General features: G+C 39.2%; 1 protein-coding gene across 1 annotated transcript in view; it reads right to left on the minus strand.

Annotated features, from left to right (window-relative positions):
* Positions 1-243: 243 nt before the first annotated feature.
* The window catches only part of LOC101871227 (V-type proton ATPase subunit S1), a 56,823-nt gene continuing 36,705 nt past the window's right edge, over positions 244-20,361 (minus strand). Inside the window, exons 7-10 of the mRNA XM_005146111.3 lie at positions 16,155-16,396; positions 15,496-15,549; positions 5,203-5,440; positions 244-1,498 (exon numbers count right to left, since the gene is read on the minus strand). Coding sequence (XP_005146168.3) covers positions 1,289-1,498; positions 5,203-5,440; positions 15,496-15,549; positions 16,155-16,396 — 744 coding nt within the window. The 3' untranslated portion in view covers positions 244-1,288. The remainder of the gene's footprint in view (positions 1,499-5,202; positions 5,441-15,495; positions 15,550-16,154; positions 16,397-20,361) is intronic.

Below are 20,361 nucleotides of genomic sequence, written 5' to 3' on the forward strand. Positions count from 1 at the left end.
TTCTGTCTCTCCTCTGTATCACCATCCTATGACATGGATCAAGATCAGAAAAGACATAATTTTTCTCAGACAAATGCAATTTTGTCAAAATGATATCTTTTTTTCTTTACTAATAGAACATGCATAGCTGTAACAGAATGTTGCATAAGAAAGAATTAAAATGTCATTTTTAGCATTTTACTATTGTTCTTTTACTATTTCCTATTTTTTCCATAACATTTAATAACTCACTCTATAGTCAGATTGCCCATGAGAGGTGGTGTCTTTATTAATTACAGCAGAATCCAGCACACTCTGAATGTTTTTTAGCCTACTAGAATCATTGAGATAACCATAAACTTCCTCAGACTTAAATAGCACATTAGCACAGTGCTTCTAGTGACTTTACATATTTGGTTTGGTTTGCTTTTTATGTAAACTTTGTAACTACTCCAAAGATACCTAGAAAAGGAGTGATGCTAAGAAAATCATCTTATCTCTGTTGAGATGCTGCCTGTGCTAGCATGTTAAATCATACTTGGTTATGAGCTTGAAAAGTGGCATTCATTGCCATAACAGCAAATACAATTTTGTGACCAGATTGGAGAAGGACCTGTCTTGATGAATAACTCCATCAGCTGTCCATGGCTAAATTGAATACATAAGTTAGTGTTACTCAATGTAATTCTCACAGGCAGAAGATAATATTAGAAGGAAACTAAACCTTAACCTACACACACTCATTTGTGATACCACATCTGAATGAAGTGATGTATTTTGAAAACACTTTTCAAGACTGTTTATGTGGTGGCTTATACTTTATTAGTTCTGTACATTCCTGAATTGTTTTCTCAAGAGAAAAAAATGACAAGACATAGTTCAGCCTTCTTAATATATAGCATCAACATGACACCCTTACTAAAGAGGCTTTAGAGAGACCAGTAGTTTCAATATATAATTTCCTACCACATAAGTGATTTATCCTTCCCATTTATCTCTGTTGTGGTATCCTTTCTTTGTCAATAATAGTTAATCTGAAAACAGTTTGTAACAGTCTAATAGCCAGATAAACTAAAGACCTCCGCAGCCATGCCTCAGATCCTTAACACAGATAGTTGTTAATAAATTATGGTAATAACAAGTAGAATTATTATCATTGCCAAGCATAAGGATCCTTTTTATATGTAGCATAATTATCTCTTTCTGCTATGCTATCTTTTTAGGTTACACATATTATGAAGTAGAAAGGTTATAAAAATCATAAATATCAGATCAGAAAAAGCCATAGCAGTATTAAGTTAATTCATGGCTATTCTGTCTGAGGAACTGACAGAGATGGACCCTTGGGATCATCAAATCTGCTGTTTGTTGTGAGCTGCATGATCATATGGATTCCATATGCCAGTATCCACAATAAAACTATAGATGTCACCAAGCCCATCCAGATCCCAGGAGTGAAGAAACCTGTACAGTCACTTGCATAGGAAAACTGGTTGTTTTCAATGTTGAAGCCTTGAATCTGAAAATGAAGAAAGGTAGACAGATTAGTGCAATTAAGCATGGAAAGTAGGCCTTACTTTCAGGATACTAGCCAAAGGAGTATTCCATGCCACAGCATGTTGTGCCTGGTATATAAACTGGGGGGAGTTGCCTGTAAGGTCCACATCATTGTTCGAGTCGGACTGGGTATTGGTCAGCAGGTGGTGAGCAATTGTGCTGTGCATAACTGCTGTTTATTGAAGTTTTTTTCCCTTCCCTTTTTAGTTTTACATTCTCTCCCCTTGTTATTTTCCTTATTAGTGGTAGTAGTAGCAGTTTTATATTATATTATTGGATTGTTCTTATCTCAGCCCATGGGGTTTACATTCTTTTGATTACCCTGCTCTTACAGGGGGGTTGGACTAGATGATCTTTGGAGGTTCCTTCCAACCCTTGGGATTCTGTGATTCTGTAATACATGTGGTAATTACAAAAACTACACCTGTTAATCACCACTCACACTCTACTCACTTAAAAAGAGTGAGAAGCAAATCCCCTGCCTAACAATTTTCCAGATCCCCTTTTCACCCAGGAAGTTTAAAGATGCAGAATTTATTTGTCTGCAAGAAGGTTTCCCACTTCAGAAATGTGTGCTACTTTAGGCAAAGTGCCAAAGGGGACATGGGGTCAGTATTGCTCAATGACCATTTAAGAACTCAAACCTCTCAAAGGCATAAGACCTAAGCCACCAACCCTGAGAGCTTAAGATTTATTGAAATCCCCTGAGTTTTTTACCTATTAACTCCTTGACAAGATGAACTCTTGAAACCTGCTTTAAAATGCATCTGATGAAGATGACCTTTTGAGTTGAGTTTTGGTGAAAGTTCAAACAGTTGTGAAACCTTTCTTCCCCCCTCCTTAGACATCAGAGACTTGAAAACAGGAGAGAGGACTTGTTTTATTGAGGTGTGGGATCTGTTTGTCTATTAACATGTGAAACCCATAGAAGCTTTTCCAGCAGTTAGAAAAATCTGTAATATCCTCCTTTGACTGGATTTTCGAGGCCTGCCACTGACTGAGCTCCAACTATATTACTCTCCTCAGAAAAATGAACAAATTTGAGGATCTATTCTCTGCTTAGCCATCGACTTCTCAAGAAGTATCAGCAAATGAAACGCCTTTGAGACCATTACCCTCCCAAAAATTTTCATAAATCCAGTCAAAGCATTAGAAAAATTATGAAGAAAGGCAAGACATGTCCCCCTCTACACACATGCACATAATGACATAGGCAACAATTCCTTCAGAAGAAAGGGAATCTAACTGGTGAAAGCAAATGATGAAAGGAAATAATTAATCTTTCTTAAATAATTTTATATATAAAAAAAAGAAAACTGGGATAGCACCAAATATCATAAATCCACCAGTTAAGAAACAAGACCTTAAAACTATTTTTTTATAAAACATCATAGAATAATATAATAAAGTGATTATTTTATTTAAATTACTTCCCCCACCAGGCCGTAAGCAAGGAAGTAGAAGATCATGGATTTCTACTTTTTTCACTCCATGATTGCTCTGTGCTTGGCATGCTAATAAGAGAGTTTTTACTTTCTAGGAAAGGTGTTGGTACAAACACTGAAGAATTTCGTCTGTGGCTTGCATACCATGCTGCATCAGTAAGCACTCTGGGTTTCAGTTTATTCATGGCCCAAGCACCTAAAGTTAATGTGTACATAATATGTGTGTTAAGACCAATGTCTATACTTTCCAGAATGCTGATTAATAAAATTATTCTTGTATGGAGAACTAAGGGCTATTTTGGTACTGTGGAGGTGAAAACAATTTTAGCAGTCCAGAATGTCTCTGGGCCTTTTAGAAGAATCTTTCCAAGTCAGATCATGGCAGCTAACTTGCAAAAACTGCCTGTTTTCACTATAGACTATCAGACTTCTGATTAAAGCAGGATTAGAGAAAATAAGCTTTGGGGTTGGATAACTGTTTGCATAGTTTTAGAGAATACAGGTGATTACCAAAGCCTATGCTTGTTAAGCCACCACTTTAACAACAGATGAGAATGTGAATAGGAGTCATGAAGTGTGGTCTGAAAGGCTTAGTTAGAATAAAATCAGGAAGCAGGTGATGATTTATGTCATTTATAGTGAAAGAACTGATTGAAATTCTGGAAAACAATACACAGTTGTTATGACATTTAAAACTCTCTGAAGCACTTACCAGGTATATTTGGTTTAGAAAGGTTTTATCATTTCTGATTTAGAGGCAGAAATACTGAATTTTATTATATCAATCCTATTGTGATTTCATTGGGGTTTTTCTGAAGCAGTATTATGCTTACTGAACCTTCGAGGTGAAAGCTTTAATTGTACATTCTTAAAATGCTCTGTCTACTTCTAGGCCTGAGATGAAATATATGCGGGGTTCTCTTATTGTTTTTCTGAAGCTTTATCATTTCTGTGGGGGTGTTAGATTCCAGGTGTGAGATAAAAAGGTGACTTCCAGCAGCATTTCTATCTATAGAAAAGCTAAAAATACTTACATGTGATTCTCTAGTTCTTATGAATGTAAAAGCCTTTTGGACAGAGACTCCTGTACTGCAGAAGTTTTAATTTTAGTGTTTGGAGCAGCATCATTTGTCATGGTTACACTGGTCTGCATTTCCTGTTAATTTTTAAAGTACTTTTTTGAATGGAGTTCTTTCATCATTTGAGCTTTGACAAAGCTTTCAAGTAAAATCTGTTGTTTTCATGGCTCTTAAGTGTACACCAAACATCTGATTTTTTAACTTAGAAATATTTTAGCCACAAAGAATCATAATCATAGAATCATAGAATAGTTAGGGTTGGAAAGGACCTTAAGTTCATCTAGCTCCAAACCCCCTGCCATGGGCAGGGTCTTGTTTTGAAAGGTTTTGGCAGTTTTTCATAGCAACAAAGTAGACTCTAAACCACTATGACACATACTAAAGAAAAGCAGTGCTTTTAATGGCAGCCTTCTCTTTCAGTCCATAGGTGATTCCGAGATCCTCAAAAGGATAAAAGGTATAATGGCAGAACAACCATTCTTGTAACAACAATGAAACCAACAAAAAACTGCCCCTGAACCAGAGCAGTTTTGGTAGTGTACAGCTATGAGTGGTGACATCCAAGGCTATAGGCACTCCTAGACAACATCTCACAGAATTTCTTTAGGTGGTAGTGATGTATATAGCTCCAGAACTAAAGTGAAAGGTCGTATCAGTTCGGCCTTGCCTTGGAACAAGTTATGCAAGGCTTCACTGTGCAGGTTCTATGTCCATCTACACTAAGCTGTAGTTTCCTAGGTAAACAAAGTGCGAAGAATTCAAATAAAAACAAAATAAGCAGCATAAAGCCACTCACTTAGGAGGCCCACATTTCCCGTAACAGCCCAACTTATTAAACAGGCATGTGGACTTAGTCATTCTTTGCCTGATTAAGTACATTTGGTTTTATTGGTTTTTCTTTTCTGTGGACTACATAATTGTTTTTTGTTTTTCAAAACTGTGCTTTCTTGTTCTTATTGTTCAGCAACTGGCATCCTTTTTACCCCTTTATTGAACGGATCACCTAGGGGGAACAACTTCTCTTTTACATTTTCCCTCAAGCTGAAATGAAAGTAAAGGCATTATGAATGTGTACTGCTCAGCACCTAAAATAGCAAGTAATAGTTCTTGAAATCATCTCTGAAATGGCAATGTGTACTCACTTGCAACCTGGAAATGAAAACATCCCAATTTTTTGCCTCATCGTTGAATGGAATAAGCCTTGCAGGATAAAGATTGCTTGTTCCCACCAGCTGACAATGAGATGAATACTCTGCAGGAGCAGAGATGACAGATACATTAAATTTAGCGAACTCTTCTCCATCTTGTACAATCTCAACTGAATCTAAAGTGGACCAGTTTCTAGCTGAGCCTTCATAGAACTTGTTGGTCATTAAAAACCTACAAAGAAAACAGAGGGGGGGAAAAAGTCAAAATGACAGAAGGAAAAAGTTAGTATTCATTTGACAAAGTATTGGTGATAAATAAAAGTTCACTATTGCTAGCTGCAAGCATCACGGTATCTTAACTTGGCCTCCTGTGTCATTAGGATTGTTCATAAATGAAGAGATTCTGTGAATATGCTTTTACTACTTACAGTTTCATCTCACAAGCACAGCTTTCCATAGCTGTGGCAGGCAAAAAGCAAACACAATTTCATTCAAGGGCCTTTGCCAGTGCAGTATTTCAGCAGTTACCAACAGTTTATAAGCAGTGGAGCAGAACCTGAGAGACTGTCAGTCAGCCTGCAGTGGCTCTCAATAAACATTTTATGAGGTTTTCTGAAAATTGCTTTTATGATAGGTGCAGGTATGATAAACATTCTGATTTATCATTGCAATTCTTCCTTGGCTCAGATGCCTAAATGGCAATTTCCTTCGCAAACGTCTGAATTTGCAGGGGAAGACAGTTTTCTCTCACTGGAGGGTAGGGAGGGGTCATCAGCTCTAGTCTCCCAGCTCGTAGTGGGTAAGGCACAAATAACTATTTTCTCATAGTGAAAAAGTCTATGTGTGGTATTGCAGCTGTTTCCAGTAGTTTATAATCATGGGCTTTATATATATGTTACTACCATTACAGCCTGAATACCTCCCAAATAAATGTTCTGAAACAGAAATAATTGAGAACATCCAGAAATATATGCCAGTCCTTTGCAGATCAGGAATACATCCTGATCTTTACCACTTTTTACCCAGTTACTTTTAAGCATTCAAGTTATCTCATAAGGATAGGATAGAGTTTCCTCCTCATTATACCCCAGTTAATATAACCTTACTTGGTCTATGAATGTATTGCGAAAGATTTTTTTATTTTTGCTTCTTGATAAGCACAAGGAATTTAGAAAAGGAATATTTAGCAATAAAATAGGCTTGCTACAAAATGCATTTTTCTGCTTATCCACAATTTGCAATGCTGTATGTGGATTTTAAAATTTGAGATAATACCTAGATGAAATGATGACATGTTTGAAATATAGAATATTTTCTGGTCTGGAGGGTATGTATGTATAGAGAATATTCTCTGTTGTAGAATATTGCTTACTTGTTAAAATCAGTTGCTTTCAGTAGCACAACACAGAGTCTAAGTTCAACACAATGGCCTTAGGAGCTTTTGATTCATAGGACTTTCAAATCCTCAAGGATTTCAAAATGCTTAAAAGGAATCCTAGAACTCAATGTGTCATTCAGGTGACAAAAGATGTTTTGCTTTATTGCATTCCTTGCATTTTAAGCCTAAACAGCTCTTTCCATACAACATTCAGCTGAAGGTGAAACATTCAGCATCAGTGAAAACAAAAAAAAGCATTTCCATTTCATCTAATGCACATTCACAAATATTTACGGAAAAAATATTTTATTGCTATAGTGAAAAAGCTACAAAATTAAAACATGCATTAACTTAGATGTCAATTCCTGCAAGAAAGGCATCTGATATAGAGCCCAATCTGAACAGAATTCCCATCATGTCTCAGCACAATGCTACAGGCAGCAGCTGAAGGCCAGTTATAAGCACAGAAAAGTTGACTTAAATGTTTGTGCCAACCACAGATACTGGCTGTGCTTTGTACTTTTGCTGAGCAGATAAGAAAAGTGGCAAACAAGGAAATTTTTCAGAGACTTACCATATGAACAAACAAGTTTTATAAGGTTATGTATGTGAGTACAATCCAAAGTGACAGCCACAGAATCATACAATAGTTAGTGTTGGAAAGGACCTTAAGATCATCTAGTTCCAACACCCCCTGCCATAGGCAGGGACACCTCACACTAAACCATATTACCCAAGGCTCTGTCTAACCCAGCCTTGAGGACTGCCAGGGGTGGAGCATTCACAACCTCCCTGGGCAACACGTTCCAGTGCCTCACCACCCTAACAGTAAAGAATTTCTTCCTTATATCCAATCTAAATCTCTGCTGTTTAAGTTTCAACCCGTTACCCCTTGTCCTATCGCTACAGTCCCTAATGAATAGTCCATCTCCAGCATCCCTGTAGGCCCCCTTCAGACACTGAAAGGCTGCTATGAGGTCTCCACGCAGCCTTCTCTTCTCCAGCCTGAACAGCCCCAACTTTCTCAGCCTGTCTTCATACGGGAGGTGCTCCAGTCCCCTGATCATCCTCGTGGCCCTCCTCTGGACTTGTTCTAACAGTACCATGTCCTTTTTATGTTGAGGACACCAGAACTGCACACAATACTCCAAGTGAGGTCTCATGAGAGCAGAGTAGAGGGGCAGGATCACCTCCTTCGACCTGCTGGTCACGCTCCTTTTGATACAGCCCAGGATACAGTTGGCTTTCTGGGCTGTAAGTGCACACTGACGCTGGCTCATGTTCATTTTCTCATCAACCAACACCCCCAAGTCCTTCCCCGCAGGGCTGCTCTGAACCTCTTCTCTGTCCAACCTGTAGCTGTGCCTGGGACTGCTCTAACTCAGGTGTAGGGCCTCCTCACAAGCGTGTCAAGGTCCCTCTGAATGGCATTCCTTCCCTGGAGTCTATCAACCGAACCACACAGATTGGTGTCATCGGCAAATTTGCTGAGGGTGCACTCAATCCCACTGTCCATGTCACCGACTTTATCCAGCCAGTTCTTTATCCACCAAGTGGTCCACCTATCAAATTGATGTCTCTCCAATTTAGAGACAAGGGTGTTGTGTGGGACAATGTCAAAGGCTTTGCACAAGTCCAGGTAGATGACACCAACTGCTCTGCCCCTGTCCATCAGTTCTGTAGCCCCATCATAGAAGGCCACCAAATTGGTCAGGCAGGATTTCCCCTTAGTGAAGCCATGCTGGCTGTCACCAAGCACCTTGTTGTTTTTCATGTGCTCTAGCATGCCTTCCAGGAGAATCTGCTCCCATATTTTGCCAGGCACAGAGGTGAGACTGACTGGTCTGTAATTCCCTGGGTCATCCATTTTCCCCTTCTTGAAAATGGGGGTTATATTTCCCTTTTTCCAGTCGTCAGGAACTTCACCTGACTGCCATGATTTTTCAAATATGATGGCCAGTGGCTTTGCAACTTCATTTGCCAGCTCCTTCAGGATCAGCGGATGGATTTTATCAGGTCCCATGGAGTTGTGCACTGGACTTGATGAAATACATATGTGAAGAACACTTTCTCTTCATATTACAACAGAGACTAAAATTTTATGTTACTTGCAGATTTATGAGGATTAGCATTCTAATTGGTGAACTAGTTGAGCATGCTTAACTTAATAACACAGGCTTTTATGCTTAGCATTTTTCCAAACAACTGAGAGTGAACAGCCTCCCACAAGCACATGCTCAACCAGTACAACTATAATTCAGTAAACTATAAAAAAGCCATTCAAACAACAAAAAGCAATGGAATTACTTAATTTAGTTTAATATTTTCTCAGATGAGTAGATAGCAAATAGAATGAGCACAATATATAAAAGGGAGGAGAGTTAACAAAGATTTTATCTGCAGAATTGAAAATGCCTTGGCTTTTATGGGAAATGCTGTATTCATATTAAACATCAGTCCTGACTCCTTTTGTGCCAGGTAGCCATATGAACTCTAACTGCTACCACCTGGTACTGATCACCATCTCACAAGCCTATTAATTACAAAGAGAAATATTTCAAGAAAAGAAACTAGCAGGAATTACTACTGTGTCGAAGATTCAAAGAGAAACACCACCATTGGGTAAAAGGCTTTAAAACATGGGTTTTGAATCAGTTTTATTCTGTACATGCTATAAGCAACAATAGTCAAGTACTGATCAGTGTAAGTATGGTAAATACTAATGCTCTGCACTTCCATTCCCTCTGACACTTTTTCCCAGAGAAGATGACAGGTACTTGAACAGCTGGATGTCACCAGCTGCTGAGAGAACTAACATGATGCCTCCTCCAGCAAAAAACTACTGCCCACTGCTCCCTGCTGTGGCAGTAGCTGACTTTTCTAACACTAGCACAACCAGAAACACAGCACAACCACTCCCTAACAGCTCACCTCTCAGTGGAAAGTGGCAGAAGATGAATGGGACTGATGCTCTTGCTAGACAGAGGGAGAAGGAGGTGGCAGCTCTTTGCATGGGATGAAGCAGCTATTGCCTCTGCTAGTAGGAGGTAGGATATGACTAGCACAAAGTGGTAGACTAGTGGTATGTCATTGTTTCAGCTGGGATAGAGTTAATTTTCATCCTAGTAGCTGATACAGTGCTTTGGTTTTGATTTAGTGTGAGAATAATGCTGATAACACACCAATCTTTGAATTGTTGCTAAGTAATACTTATCCTTTCAGGGTAAATATCAAGGATTTTTCAGTCTCTTGTGCTCTGCCAAGTGGGGAAGGAGCAGAGACAGGACACCTGACCCAAACCAGCCAAAGGGGTATCGCATACCACAGCACATCATTCCCAGTACGTAAACCAGGGGAGAGTCACACCGAAGGGACCAATCACTTCTCAGGTCAGGTTGGGCATTGGTCAGTGGGTGGTGAGCAGCTTTACTGTGCAACCTTCTTTGTTTTTTCTCCTCGGGTTTTATTCCTCTCTCTCTCCAGATCATTTTTATTGCCACTACTAATTATTATTGTTGCTATATTGTTATTTTATTTCAATTACTAGACTATTCTTATCTCAACCCACCAGTTTTGCTACTTTCTCATTCTCCAATCCATCTCACCACAGGGGCAAGGGGAGTGAGTGAGCAGCTGCATGGTACTTAGTTGCCAGCTGGGGTGAACATGGTAGTAAGGGCAGGCTCTGAATCCAGCTCATGCTCCGGAAGTTAGAGCCTCTTTTACTGATGAATAAACTGAGCTATGTCCTGGTTTCAGCAGTAGCAGTCATTTTTCTCCTTCTTAGTAGCTGGTGCAGTGCTGTGGTTTTGACTTTCAGCCTGGGAACAGCTGTGATAACACTGATGTTCTTAGTTACTGCTCAGTAATGTTTACTCTGACCAAAGACTTTCTGAGTCTCATGCTCTGCCAGGGAGGAGGGGAAGCCAGGAGGAAGCAAAGAGTCTGCTTGTGTCCTGTTTATTGAGGCAGACTGTAATCTTACCAAGGAGTCATCTTGAACAAGAAATGTAAGCAAAGTGAAACAGAAAGGGAAAACAGAGGTTGCAATGTATCTCTGTACATTTTAGAAGCTCTTGACAATAGACACGCTGAGATAAACAAGGTGAATAAAGTGTTCTTGAATCTTGAAAAGATCACTGGGTTTTTCTGTTTCTGTTGAGTATATCTTATTATTTGCATGATACACCATGCAATATTGTATTATGGTAGTTAACAGAGGCCTAAAATGATGCAATTGTCTCTTAAATCAAGAGATAATCAAACAGAAAACAGCACAAATAACAAGGTGTGTCTTTAGCAGAAAGTTTTCTTCATAAGGGCTTCTGAGGTGTTTCGAGTTGATGCTAGGCAGCAGCCAAGCATCTATGCAGCGGCTTGCTCAGTCCCTATTGCAACAGGGCAGGGAGGGAGAATAGAAATAGCAAAACATGACAAAACTCTTGGGTCAAGATAAAGACAGCTTACTAATTGAAGGAAAGAAGGGGGAAAAAAAAGCAATACAGAAACAAACACCTTCCACAAGCAGGGCAATGCACAGTTCGTGCCCAAGATTGCTGGAAGCCACACCCCCCCTTCTTCATCTTCTATTTTTTATTGCTAAGCACCCGTGTCATACATAAAGATAATCAGTTTAGGTATTTTTTGTGTCTAAGTGCCCTGAGGGCCTATTAAAAACTAGATCACACCTAGCCCAACAGAGTAAATCTAATTCTCCTGCAAAACACAGACAGACTATGCTCCCTTAATTACTTGCTGGTCATGAGAGTGATCAAAACTTCATCTGCACTCTTTTCAAGTCTCACCTATTGTAGAGCCTGAGTTTCTTATCCCAGCTTCAAAGGACTGTTTATGCATTTTGGTATTTAATTATAATGTACTCAAGCAGACACAAGTCAAGAGAAACTTTTAAAGTATTTCTGCCTTTACTACAATAAGCTCGAAGGATGTAAAAAAAAATCATTCCAGAATAGGAGAAAACATGAACCATTCACCTTTTGTACTGATATTCTCTTTTAATTTACAGGCAGTGCATCTGCAGATTTTCTTCAAATTTCTCTTCAGATGCACCTCAGATTCATAACTACATTAAAGTTTTCTTCCAATAATTAATTACAATGGTAAGATTTTAGAATACAAACTACTAAATGTAAGTCTGAATAACCCTCATTAAGTCCATACACAGGCACTGCAGTAACATCACATTTGATCTTATTATGCCTGCTGGAGCAATCAAAATCTAAGACAAATATTTCAACTGCCAAAGTATCTTGCTTCTGCATGAGCATCCTAAGGCTGCAGTTTCCTATTGTATAGTTAAGCAAGACCTGTTGACTACTTTAAATAAAACTCCTCTAAGACCTATCAATTAACTTGGTTGCTATTTTTGCAGCACAGTGTCATGCTCCATAGGATTTTCAAGTGCTTTTTGATTGAGATTTTTTCTTGGAAATTAAATTTTACTAGAAAGTGTGATACTATGCTGAGGATGGTCACATTCAGGACAAATGTAGAAAGCAACCAGATTACAGAAGAGCAGCTAAGACCTGCACTAGTATGAGTAAAGATGTAGAACAAGAATCCAGGGCACTGTTTTGGTGGGTCTGTCTGTACAAGAGTGAGGCAGACTGTAGACAGAAGCACCAGGGCAGCACCAGAGAAAGTGGTATTTTGTGTCTTGGAGTAAAAGCAAAGACCCAGTTTGGGCAGAGTTTTGATCAGAGAATAGTATTTTTTTAATAGAATTCAAAGAAAATTTTTCCTTATTTCCCCATTGTGTTCAGGGAAATGCATGCCCTTTGATATTTTACAGTACTGAAACAAAAAAGTGCTTGACTCCATCACTAAAGACACAACTAAATACATCAGTCAAAAAAAGATAAAATACTATACTAACAGCAATCTTATCTGTATATTATGTTCTTCCACAAAGTTCTAGATGCTTGGTGTGGAGGAGAGATGTTAAATAACAAAGCATGTTTGGGTTTTGACAAAGATCATGGTCTCCGATGATGACTGAAAATGTCTGTATGCACTCTAATTACAGTGTCAAACTCATCACTGGTTCTCTTCAACCCAAGTCCTTCCTAGGTTCCTTTTACCTAAATCTAGAATGTTCTTCAATCTCAGTTTTAGTAATGGTCTTTATTCCTTCATGCTTACCAGCTTGATGTCATGTGCCTCTTACTCTCCTATCAAGAAGTTGTTAAAGCTGTGATTACCTCCTACATTATTACTTTAATCTTCCTCTCTTTTGTTTCCTTGGGTTTTGATTTCTTTTTTTCAAGATGTCAAAAGTATTTTTAGATGGCAAATGTCATTTGTCTTTCTGCTGCCCAAACAAACATCTAGTTCATCCTCTTATATGTGTAAATTTACTTCAATGCAAGTTTTCTGGCCCAAGTTCTTCCCAAATAAATTTAGGTAGCTAAATGACAAGAGCATGCCACATTATTTCTGCCAGAGCTTAAGAAAATAATTTTAACTGCTGTTCCTGCTGCTGAGGAAAGAACTGAGGGTTGTGGACCAGCAGCTATATGGTAGCTCTCTAAGAGTAGCAGATATTTTCCCAATCCCTAGAATCCACAAGGGAGAGCAACAGCTTCAAGTTTTCAAAGAGTGGTGGTGAATGGAGATAAAATCCAGTTGGTGACCAGTCACAAGTGGCATATTTGGGCCAGTTCTGTTAAATATACTTACCAATGATCTGGACAAAGGGTTGAGTGCACCCTCAGTGTATTTGCAGACAACACCAAACTGAGCAGGTATGTTGATCTGCTGGAGGGTCTGCAGAGGGATCTGAACAGGCTGGATCGATGGGCTATGGCCAATGGTATGAGGTTCAGCAAGGCACAGTGCTGAGTCCTGCACTTCGGTCCCAATAACCGCATGCAGTGCTACAGGCTTGGAGAAGAGTAGCTGGAAATCTCTAGCAGAAAAGGACCTAGGGGTGTTGGCCAACAGTGGCTGAACACAGAATCGTAGAATCATAGAATACTTAGGGTTGGAAAGGACCTTAAGATCATCTACTTCTAACCCCCCTGCCATGGGCAGGGACACTTCAACTAAACCATATCACCCAAGGCTTCATGCAGCCTGGCCTTGAACACTGCCAGGGATGGAGCATTCACAATCTCCCTGGGCAACACGTTCCAGTACCTCACCACCCTCACAGGAAAGAATTTCTTCCTTATATCCAGTCTAAACCTCTGCTGTTTAAGTTTCAACCCATTACCCCTTGTTCTATCACTACAGTCCCTAAAGAATAGGCCCTCACCAGCATCCCTGTAGGCCCTCTTCAGGTACTGGAAGGCTGCTATGAGCCAGCCTGTGGCCAAGGGAGCCAACAGCATCATGGCTTGTATCAGAGATAGTGTGGCCAGCAGGACTAGGGAAAGGATTGTCCCCCTGTACCCAGCACCAGTGATGCTGAACCTCAAATACTGAGTTCAGTTTTGGGCACCTCAGTGCAAGAATCATAGAATTATACAATGGTCAGAGCTGGAAGAGAACATAAGAATCGTCAAGTTCTAAATATCCTTCCACTAGACCAGGTTGCTCAAAGCCCCATCGAACCTGGCTTTGAATACTTCCAGAGATGGGGCAGCCACAGCTTCTATGGGAAACCTGTTCCAGTATCTCACCACCCTTATAGTGAATAATTTTTTCCTAGTGTCTAATCTAAATCTACTCTGTCAGTTTAAAGCCATTCCCTCTTGTCCTATCTCTACATGCCCTTGTAAAAAGCCCCTCTCCAGATTTTTTGTAGGCCCCCTTTAGGTGCTGGAAGCTGCTCTAAGGTCTCCCCAGAGCCTTCTCTTCTCCAGGCTGAACAAGCCCAACTCTGTCAGCCTTTCTTCATAGGAGAGGTACTCCAGCCCTATGAAAATCTTCATGGCCTCCTCTGGACTTGCTCCAACAGGTCCATGTCCTTCTTATGTTGGGGGTCTCAAACCAAAAAAGATATTGAGGTGCTGGAGCATGTCTAAAGAAGGGCAAAAAGCTGGTGAAAGTCCTAGAGCACAAGGCCTGTGAGGAGAAGCTGAGGGAACCAGGGTTGTTTAGTCTGGAGAAAAAGAGGCTCAGGAGAGATCCTATTGCTCCTACAGCTGCCTGCAAGGAGGTTGTAGCAAGTCAGGTGCTGGCCTCTTCTCTCACCTAACAAGCAATAGGACAAGAGAAAATGGCCTCAAGTTGCTCCAGGGGAGGTTTGGATTAGATATTAAGAAGAATTTCTTCACAGAAGGGTTGTCAAGCACTGGAACAGGCTGCCCAGGAAAGTGGTTGGGTCACCATCCCTGGAGGTATCTAAAAGATGTGTAGATGTAACACTCAGGGGTATGGTTTATTGGTGCACTTGCTAGGTTCACTGCTAGGTTAATGGCTGACTCACCTTTTTATCCCAAGTCTTCCCATTCCCTAACTCTTCCTCCTTCTTCTCATGTTAGGAGAAACATGGTCCTGTCACTAGCCCTGAGGCAGGAAAATTATGAGGTTTTGCACCCCTTCTTAGCCACAAGCTAGCTCTGACAGAGTACACTGGTAATCCCCATTCAGACTAAATACTCTGGCCATGCAAGCAGACTTCAGCCCCTAGAACTGTTTACAAATCACAGTTGGATTTCCCTGAAACAGGTTTTTATCTCATCCTATAGCAAAACAGGATGACAGATATACCAGTACCTTAAAGTATGTTTGCCTACACCACTTTTTCAGACCTTTACCTGAGCATATTAATACATTCTCTCTATAAAGATTGTGTTATTCTCCTGCATAGTAACTCTTCAAAACAGAAAGCAAATTGTAATTTCAAAACAATTTTCACTTAACTCCTTTTCTTGTTTTGCTCCTATTTTACAAAAAGGCTTTGTACATCACAAAGGTCTATTTAAGAATAAAGCATAACTTACCTTATCTCTAGGCTGCTGATTCTACTCACTGGCCTTGTATATTTTAATGACAATCTAAGTATAAGAAACAGATTTTAATGTTACAGTAGTCAGCTTTAATTAGATCATTGTGGCATTTCAAGCAGACGGAATATTCTAAATCAACAGGCAATTACAAAAGTCACATAGCAAAGGTTTAGTATACAGAAGAATAATTCTAAAGGGTTTTTTTTCACCTAGGAGCAGGTGCTTCAAAGTAAAGGAAAACAGAGATCATGTTTCATTAATGTACTTCCAGCTGAATTACTACCCAGTAACTGGCAATACTTCCCTTCAAGGGAATTGTACAATGAAGTTATGGTCTCACTAATGCCAGTGGGGATTTCTGTGACTGTGAGATCAGGCACAGGGAAACATGTTTGGACCAGTATAAACCAACAAAGGAGTAAGGACTGTAAGAGGGAAAAAATTGTGAAAATAAGGACTGCATATGAACAATTTTAGTGGTCTTGACTCCATATTTTTCTTCTAAGAATATCCAATTTAGTTTTGGTTTGGTTTGGGTTTTTTTAATTTTGATGCTTTAGAAGAAGAAAATTAAAATTGTATCGACATGCATAATTTCTGATTAATTTTCAGAATCACATATATTATGATATGAAATTTCTTGTGCTACTCACGTTGTATTGCTGTCTGAGCACTCAGAAGAAGAAGTATCCACAGTACGTGCTACAAATGTTGCATTTGTCAAATCTATAAAATCTGAACTGCTGGTTTTGAGGCTGAAATTACTAGCGTAAAAAAGGATGCATGTATCATTTCCAGTGGTCACATTCAGGGGGGAATATGATAAACTGTCTTCTTCCTCAGTGGCCATTAATTGTCGTCTTAATTCCCCCACTACTACAGTTCTTCTAGAAATCTGAAATGACAGCACATTAACAATTAACAATTATCTCCTTTGTAAGAGATAAGATCAAATGACTGCACATTTTCACCATTCTGCTTCATGACCACCCACCCTTTTTAAATCCTAAAGCAACCCCAATATTTATTATTGCATATCTACTTAATTGGCAATATGGAGGCTAACAAAGTGGTGTTAACCTAGGTTCCCATGGTGAGGTGTCCATAATGTGAAAACAAGCACCACTGATGTTAAGCAAATTAATGTAAACCTATGTTGTTAATGCAGACTTAAGATAGCAGTATGCATTAGTGCTAACAGGTTAAAGGTTTTTTTTTTAAGAAGAATGTAAAGAAAGAAATTAACTTTTTTCCTGAAATAAAATCACAAGAAAACTTCAACTTGCCAGTTTAGTGACCATTTTCTCCTTAGTAACAATAACAGTTTTTGTACTCTTCTTTTTAACAGGCATGAAAGCAGCAGCTTAACTACCAGTGTTATATTTAGGCTCTTCTGATGTCTTCTGGAAAAAGATCTATGCTCGTTTGGCTGGTGTGATGAACTCCTATGGGACTTCACTGCATATACACATTTGCTTTCAGGAGGTTTCCAGGAATTCCCTTTAATAGGTGATGGTTTTTTACAAATGTGCCCAGGGCATCGTTGGTAAAACAGCCCTATTGATATAAACTGTAAAAGCCAGCTGACCTTTTTGGATTATAATTTAATCCTGTTCATACCTTGTTCTTCACTTCTTACTCTGTTCATATCTGGGTTATTCCATTTATTTTTAAGACCCATTTCAGCTTTATAACTTCGTATTCTACAATTGGCCTCTACCCTTGGATAACTTCAGGACACAATAAATGAGAGGCATCACAGGGGTTACCAGAACTATAATTATGTGGAGCAATAGCCTGTAACCACTTTTAACAGGTTTAAATACAGGCAAGGACCATTTTCCAGTCTGAAACAAAGGATCTAATATCACTTTATAACCTGCCTGTGGAGAGAAGCCCCAGAAGATATTGTCACTGTAACTGCTGCTCTCAGGCCATCTGTTATATACAATGCATCTTTGCAGATACATCATCCTATGAACAAAGCAGAATGGACTGAGTTAAAAACCTTTGACTAAACACTCAAATGAAGATTGCAATCTCCCTCTCCCATACATGCATACTTTATGAATTTCTTTTTAATTCAGAGTAGTGCCTTTTCAAGTGCATCAGAACATGCATTATTTTAAATGAATACCATTTTCTTTAAGAGAAGAGTGTACAACAAAAGAAAATATTCAACTTTTGATATAAAACTTTTAATCTTCCCTTAGGCTCTCCTGAAATGTAATCATTTTATTTCAAACTGAGAGGAAGAGCTGAAGTCTAAATTATATCCTGTCTAACAATTGACTTCACTATGTGGGCCCCATGTATCATCTAAAGAGGGCTTTAAAATCCGCCTGCTAACAGCTGAAAACAATGCTGCATTGGAGACTGTGATTGGGCTAACTTGGGGGATTAGGTTTAAGTATCTTAAAATAAAAAGAAAGCTATTAAAATATAATCATGAGACTACAGCTTTATTTCTCTTACTCTGCTGCCAGTACATTTTCATGAGGCTCTCACATAAAGATTTCCTTCAGTTTCTAAAAAAGCATATGAACCAAAAGAGTGTTTGCTTGTGAAGGTGTCAGGGACTAAGAAATCCACTAGTTTCCCATTATTAAACCTGTTTTAATAAATCTGCTTGTGCTGAAGAAGGAAGGCAATGCAGCTTAATCAAAGCATTTCTGAAAGTGGGCTTTATTTTGGTCATGTCTGTAGTTGAAAATACAGGCAGTCATGGACTGTGCAGCCCTGCGAGCCTTCACTTGCTCAGCTATAGGCAGACAGGACTACTACACTAAACAGGAGCCTTAAAGCATCAGCTCTCTGGAGGAATGTCCCCCAGACTCTTACCAGCCTGTGTATTCATCCTGGAGATATGTTTCTCTAAGATACCTGTGGGTGAGGTAATTCAGCACATTCACAATCAGAGATTCAAGAAAATTTAGTCTTGAGGCTGGAAGGAGGATCTGTGAGATAACCCACTGTGGGACCCACTGGAGACCTGAAGACAGCAGTTCCTCCTTCCCACTGACCTGCAGTGGAAAGCTGAGAGTTCTCCAGTACATCCCTGACTCTGTGTCTTAGGCACATTTTCTGACTCTTTTGTTGCTGCACAAGCATGAGCTTACTGAATTAAAATCATTCTCTCCATGCCATATATTTAATGCTAAACTATAAATGACAAGATGTTTCCTTGAGAAATTGATTATATTTACATTGAATTCTTGTAAATCATATTAGATGGTTTAGGAAAAATCCACAGTGGCAGTGTTGTCAATCATTAAACAATATTTTATTCTGTTGTTTAGTGCCCACTTTGCCTTTACCTAATCTGAACCATGGGATGCTTGAGTCACTGTCTTGTTCCTCCAGATTTATCAATGACACTTTTTGATCTTGGATATGCAATGAACAATCACAAGACCTGATTAAATAAGGCACAGAAAAGAAAGGGTATCATTTACAGTGTCCTAGACCAGAACTGTAATTACCAACAGAACCTGCAGTAGAAGCAGCCTGGACAAAATACTTCATTTTGATCTCTGTTGCAAACCCCCTAATTCAGAATCATCTCTGTTGGAAAGGAGAAAGACAGCTGATCTGGCAACTTTCTGATGCACCAACATGCTGATCTTTTCCAAAGTAAACAGACCTCACATCCAAAATTATTCATTTGTTTTGTTGTTGCTGCCAGGGTTTTGTTGGCTGTTCCAAAACAGAATGGCAAGAGACAAGGAAAAAAATTTGGGGCCATTTTATATATTTGGTTGCAATATCTTATATTCAAATGGCTTATATTCAAATCAAATGGTGGCAAACACATATGAGAAAAATATAAAATATGGGGAAAATAAGATTTTCATTGGCTGAAATGATGAATGGTAATGAACCATAGAAACAGGTTACGTTTCATACTAGTTTCAAAGTAGGATTTTTGGGAATCAGTTCAACATATGGTTATGCCTTCTTTTCAGTCTTTGCATTTTTATTGCAATGTTTAGGTGTGCTCATAAATGATAAGAAAACTGTCTTGATGGTGCTTGTTGCTGCTTTTCAATTCTAATAATATGGATCTGTGACCGCATCCTCTTTGTGGAGTTATTGTAGCAGCTAAGGGAAGGGGAAAGTCTTTCTGTACGTTCAATGAGGGAGGAGAGGAGGAAGAAGGGCCCACTCCTTTTCTCTTTTTAGGTTGCATCTTAGCCTCGTCCTTGCCTCCATACTGTACTGAGCACTGCAGCAGTGCGTTCTCACTATACATGCTATTTAGATGGCAAAAGGTAATTTTTCTAAATTTTGTCACAACACAATTAAACCAGCTGTTGGTATCACAAAACTGCATAAAAATATCAGCCTCTATTAAATAAATATAAAGTGCAGTAGAAGAACCAGATATTGCTTAATAGCAATAATAAATGCAGAAAAGAGCCTGAAAACATAGAGCATGCAGATGTAGACAAAAGCTTAAAATACTTCATGAAAGGGAAGGTCACAGAATCCTTTTGGATCACTTCTGATGGCCTGAATCATGAGGTGTAACTAACACCCCAGGAGGGGAAACCAGGCACTGCAACTGCACCACAGCACCCCAAAGACAAATAACTGCTATCTGAATAAGATTTGGGGCTTCATACCTTGGGTCTTATGAATGTGTACAATTACTAGAAGGGAAATTGTGAAGAAGATGGAGCCAGGTTCTTTTCAGTGGGGCCCGGTGACAGGGCCCAAGACAATGGGCACAAACTGAAATACAGGACATTCTGTCTGAACATCAGGAAACACTTTCTCTACTGTGAAGGGGACTGAGCACAGGATGCTCAAGAAATTATGGAGTCTACATTCTCAAGGATGTTCAAAATCCAACTGGAC

Source organism: Melopsittacus undulatus, chromosome 5 (genome assembly GCF_012275295.1).
Source record: "Melopsittacus undulatus isolate bMelUnd1 chromosome 5, bMelUnd1.mat.Z, whole genome shotgun sequence".
Classification (NCBI taxonomy): Eukaryota; Metazoa; Chordata; class Aves; order Psittaciformes; family Psittaculidae; genus Melopsittacus; species Melopsittacus undulatus.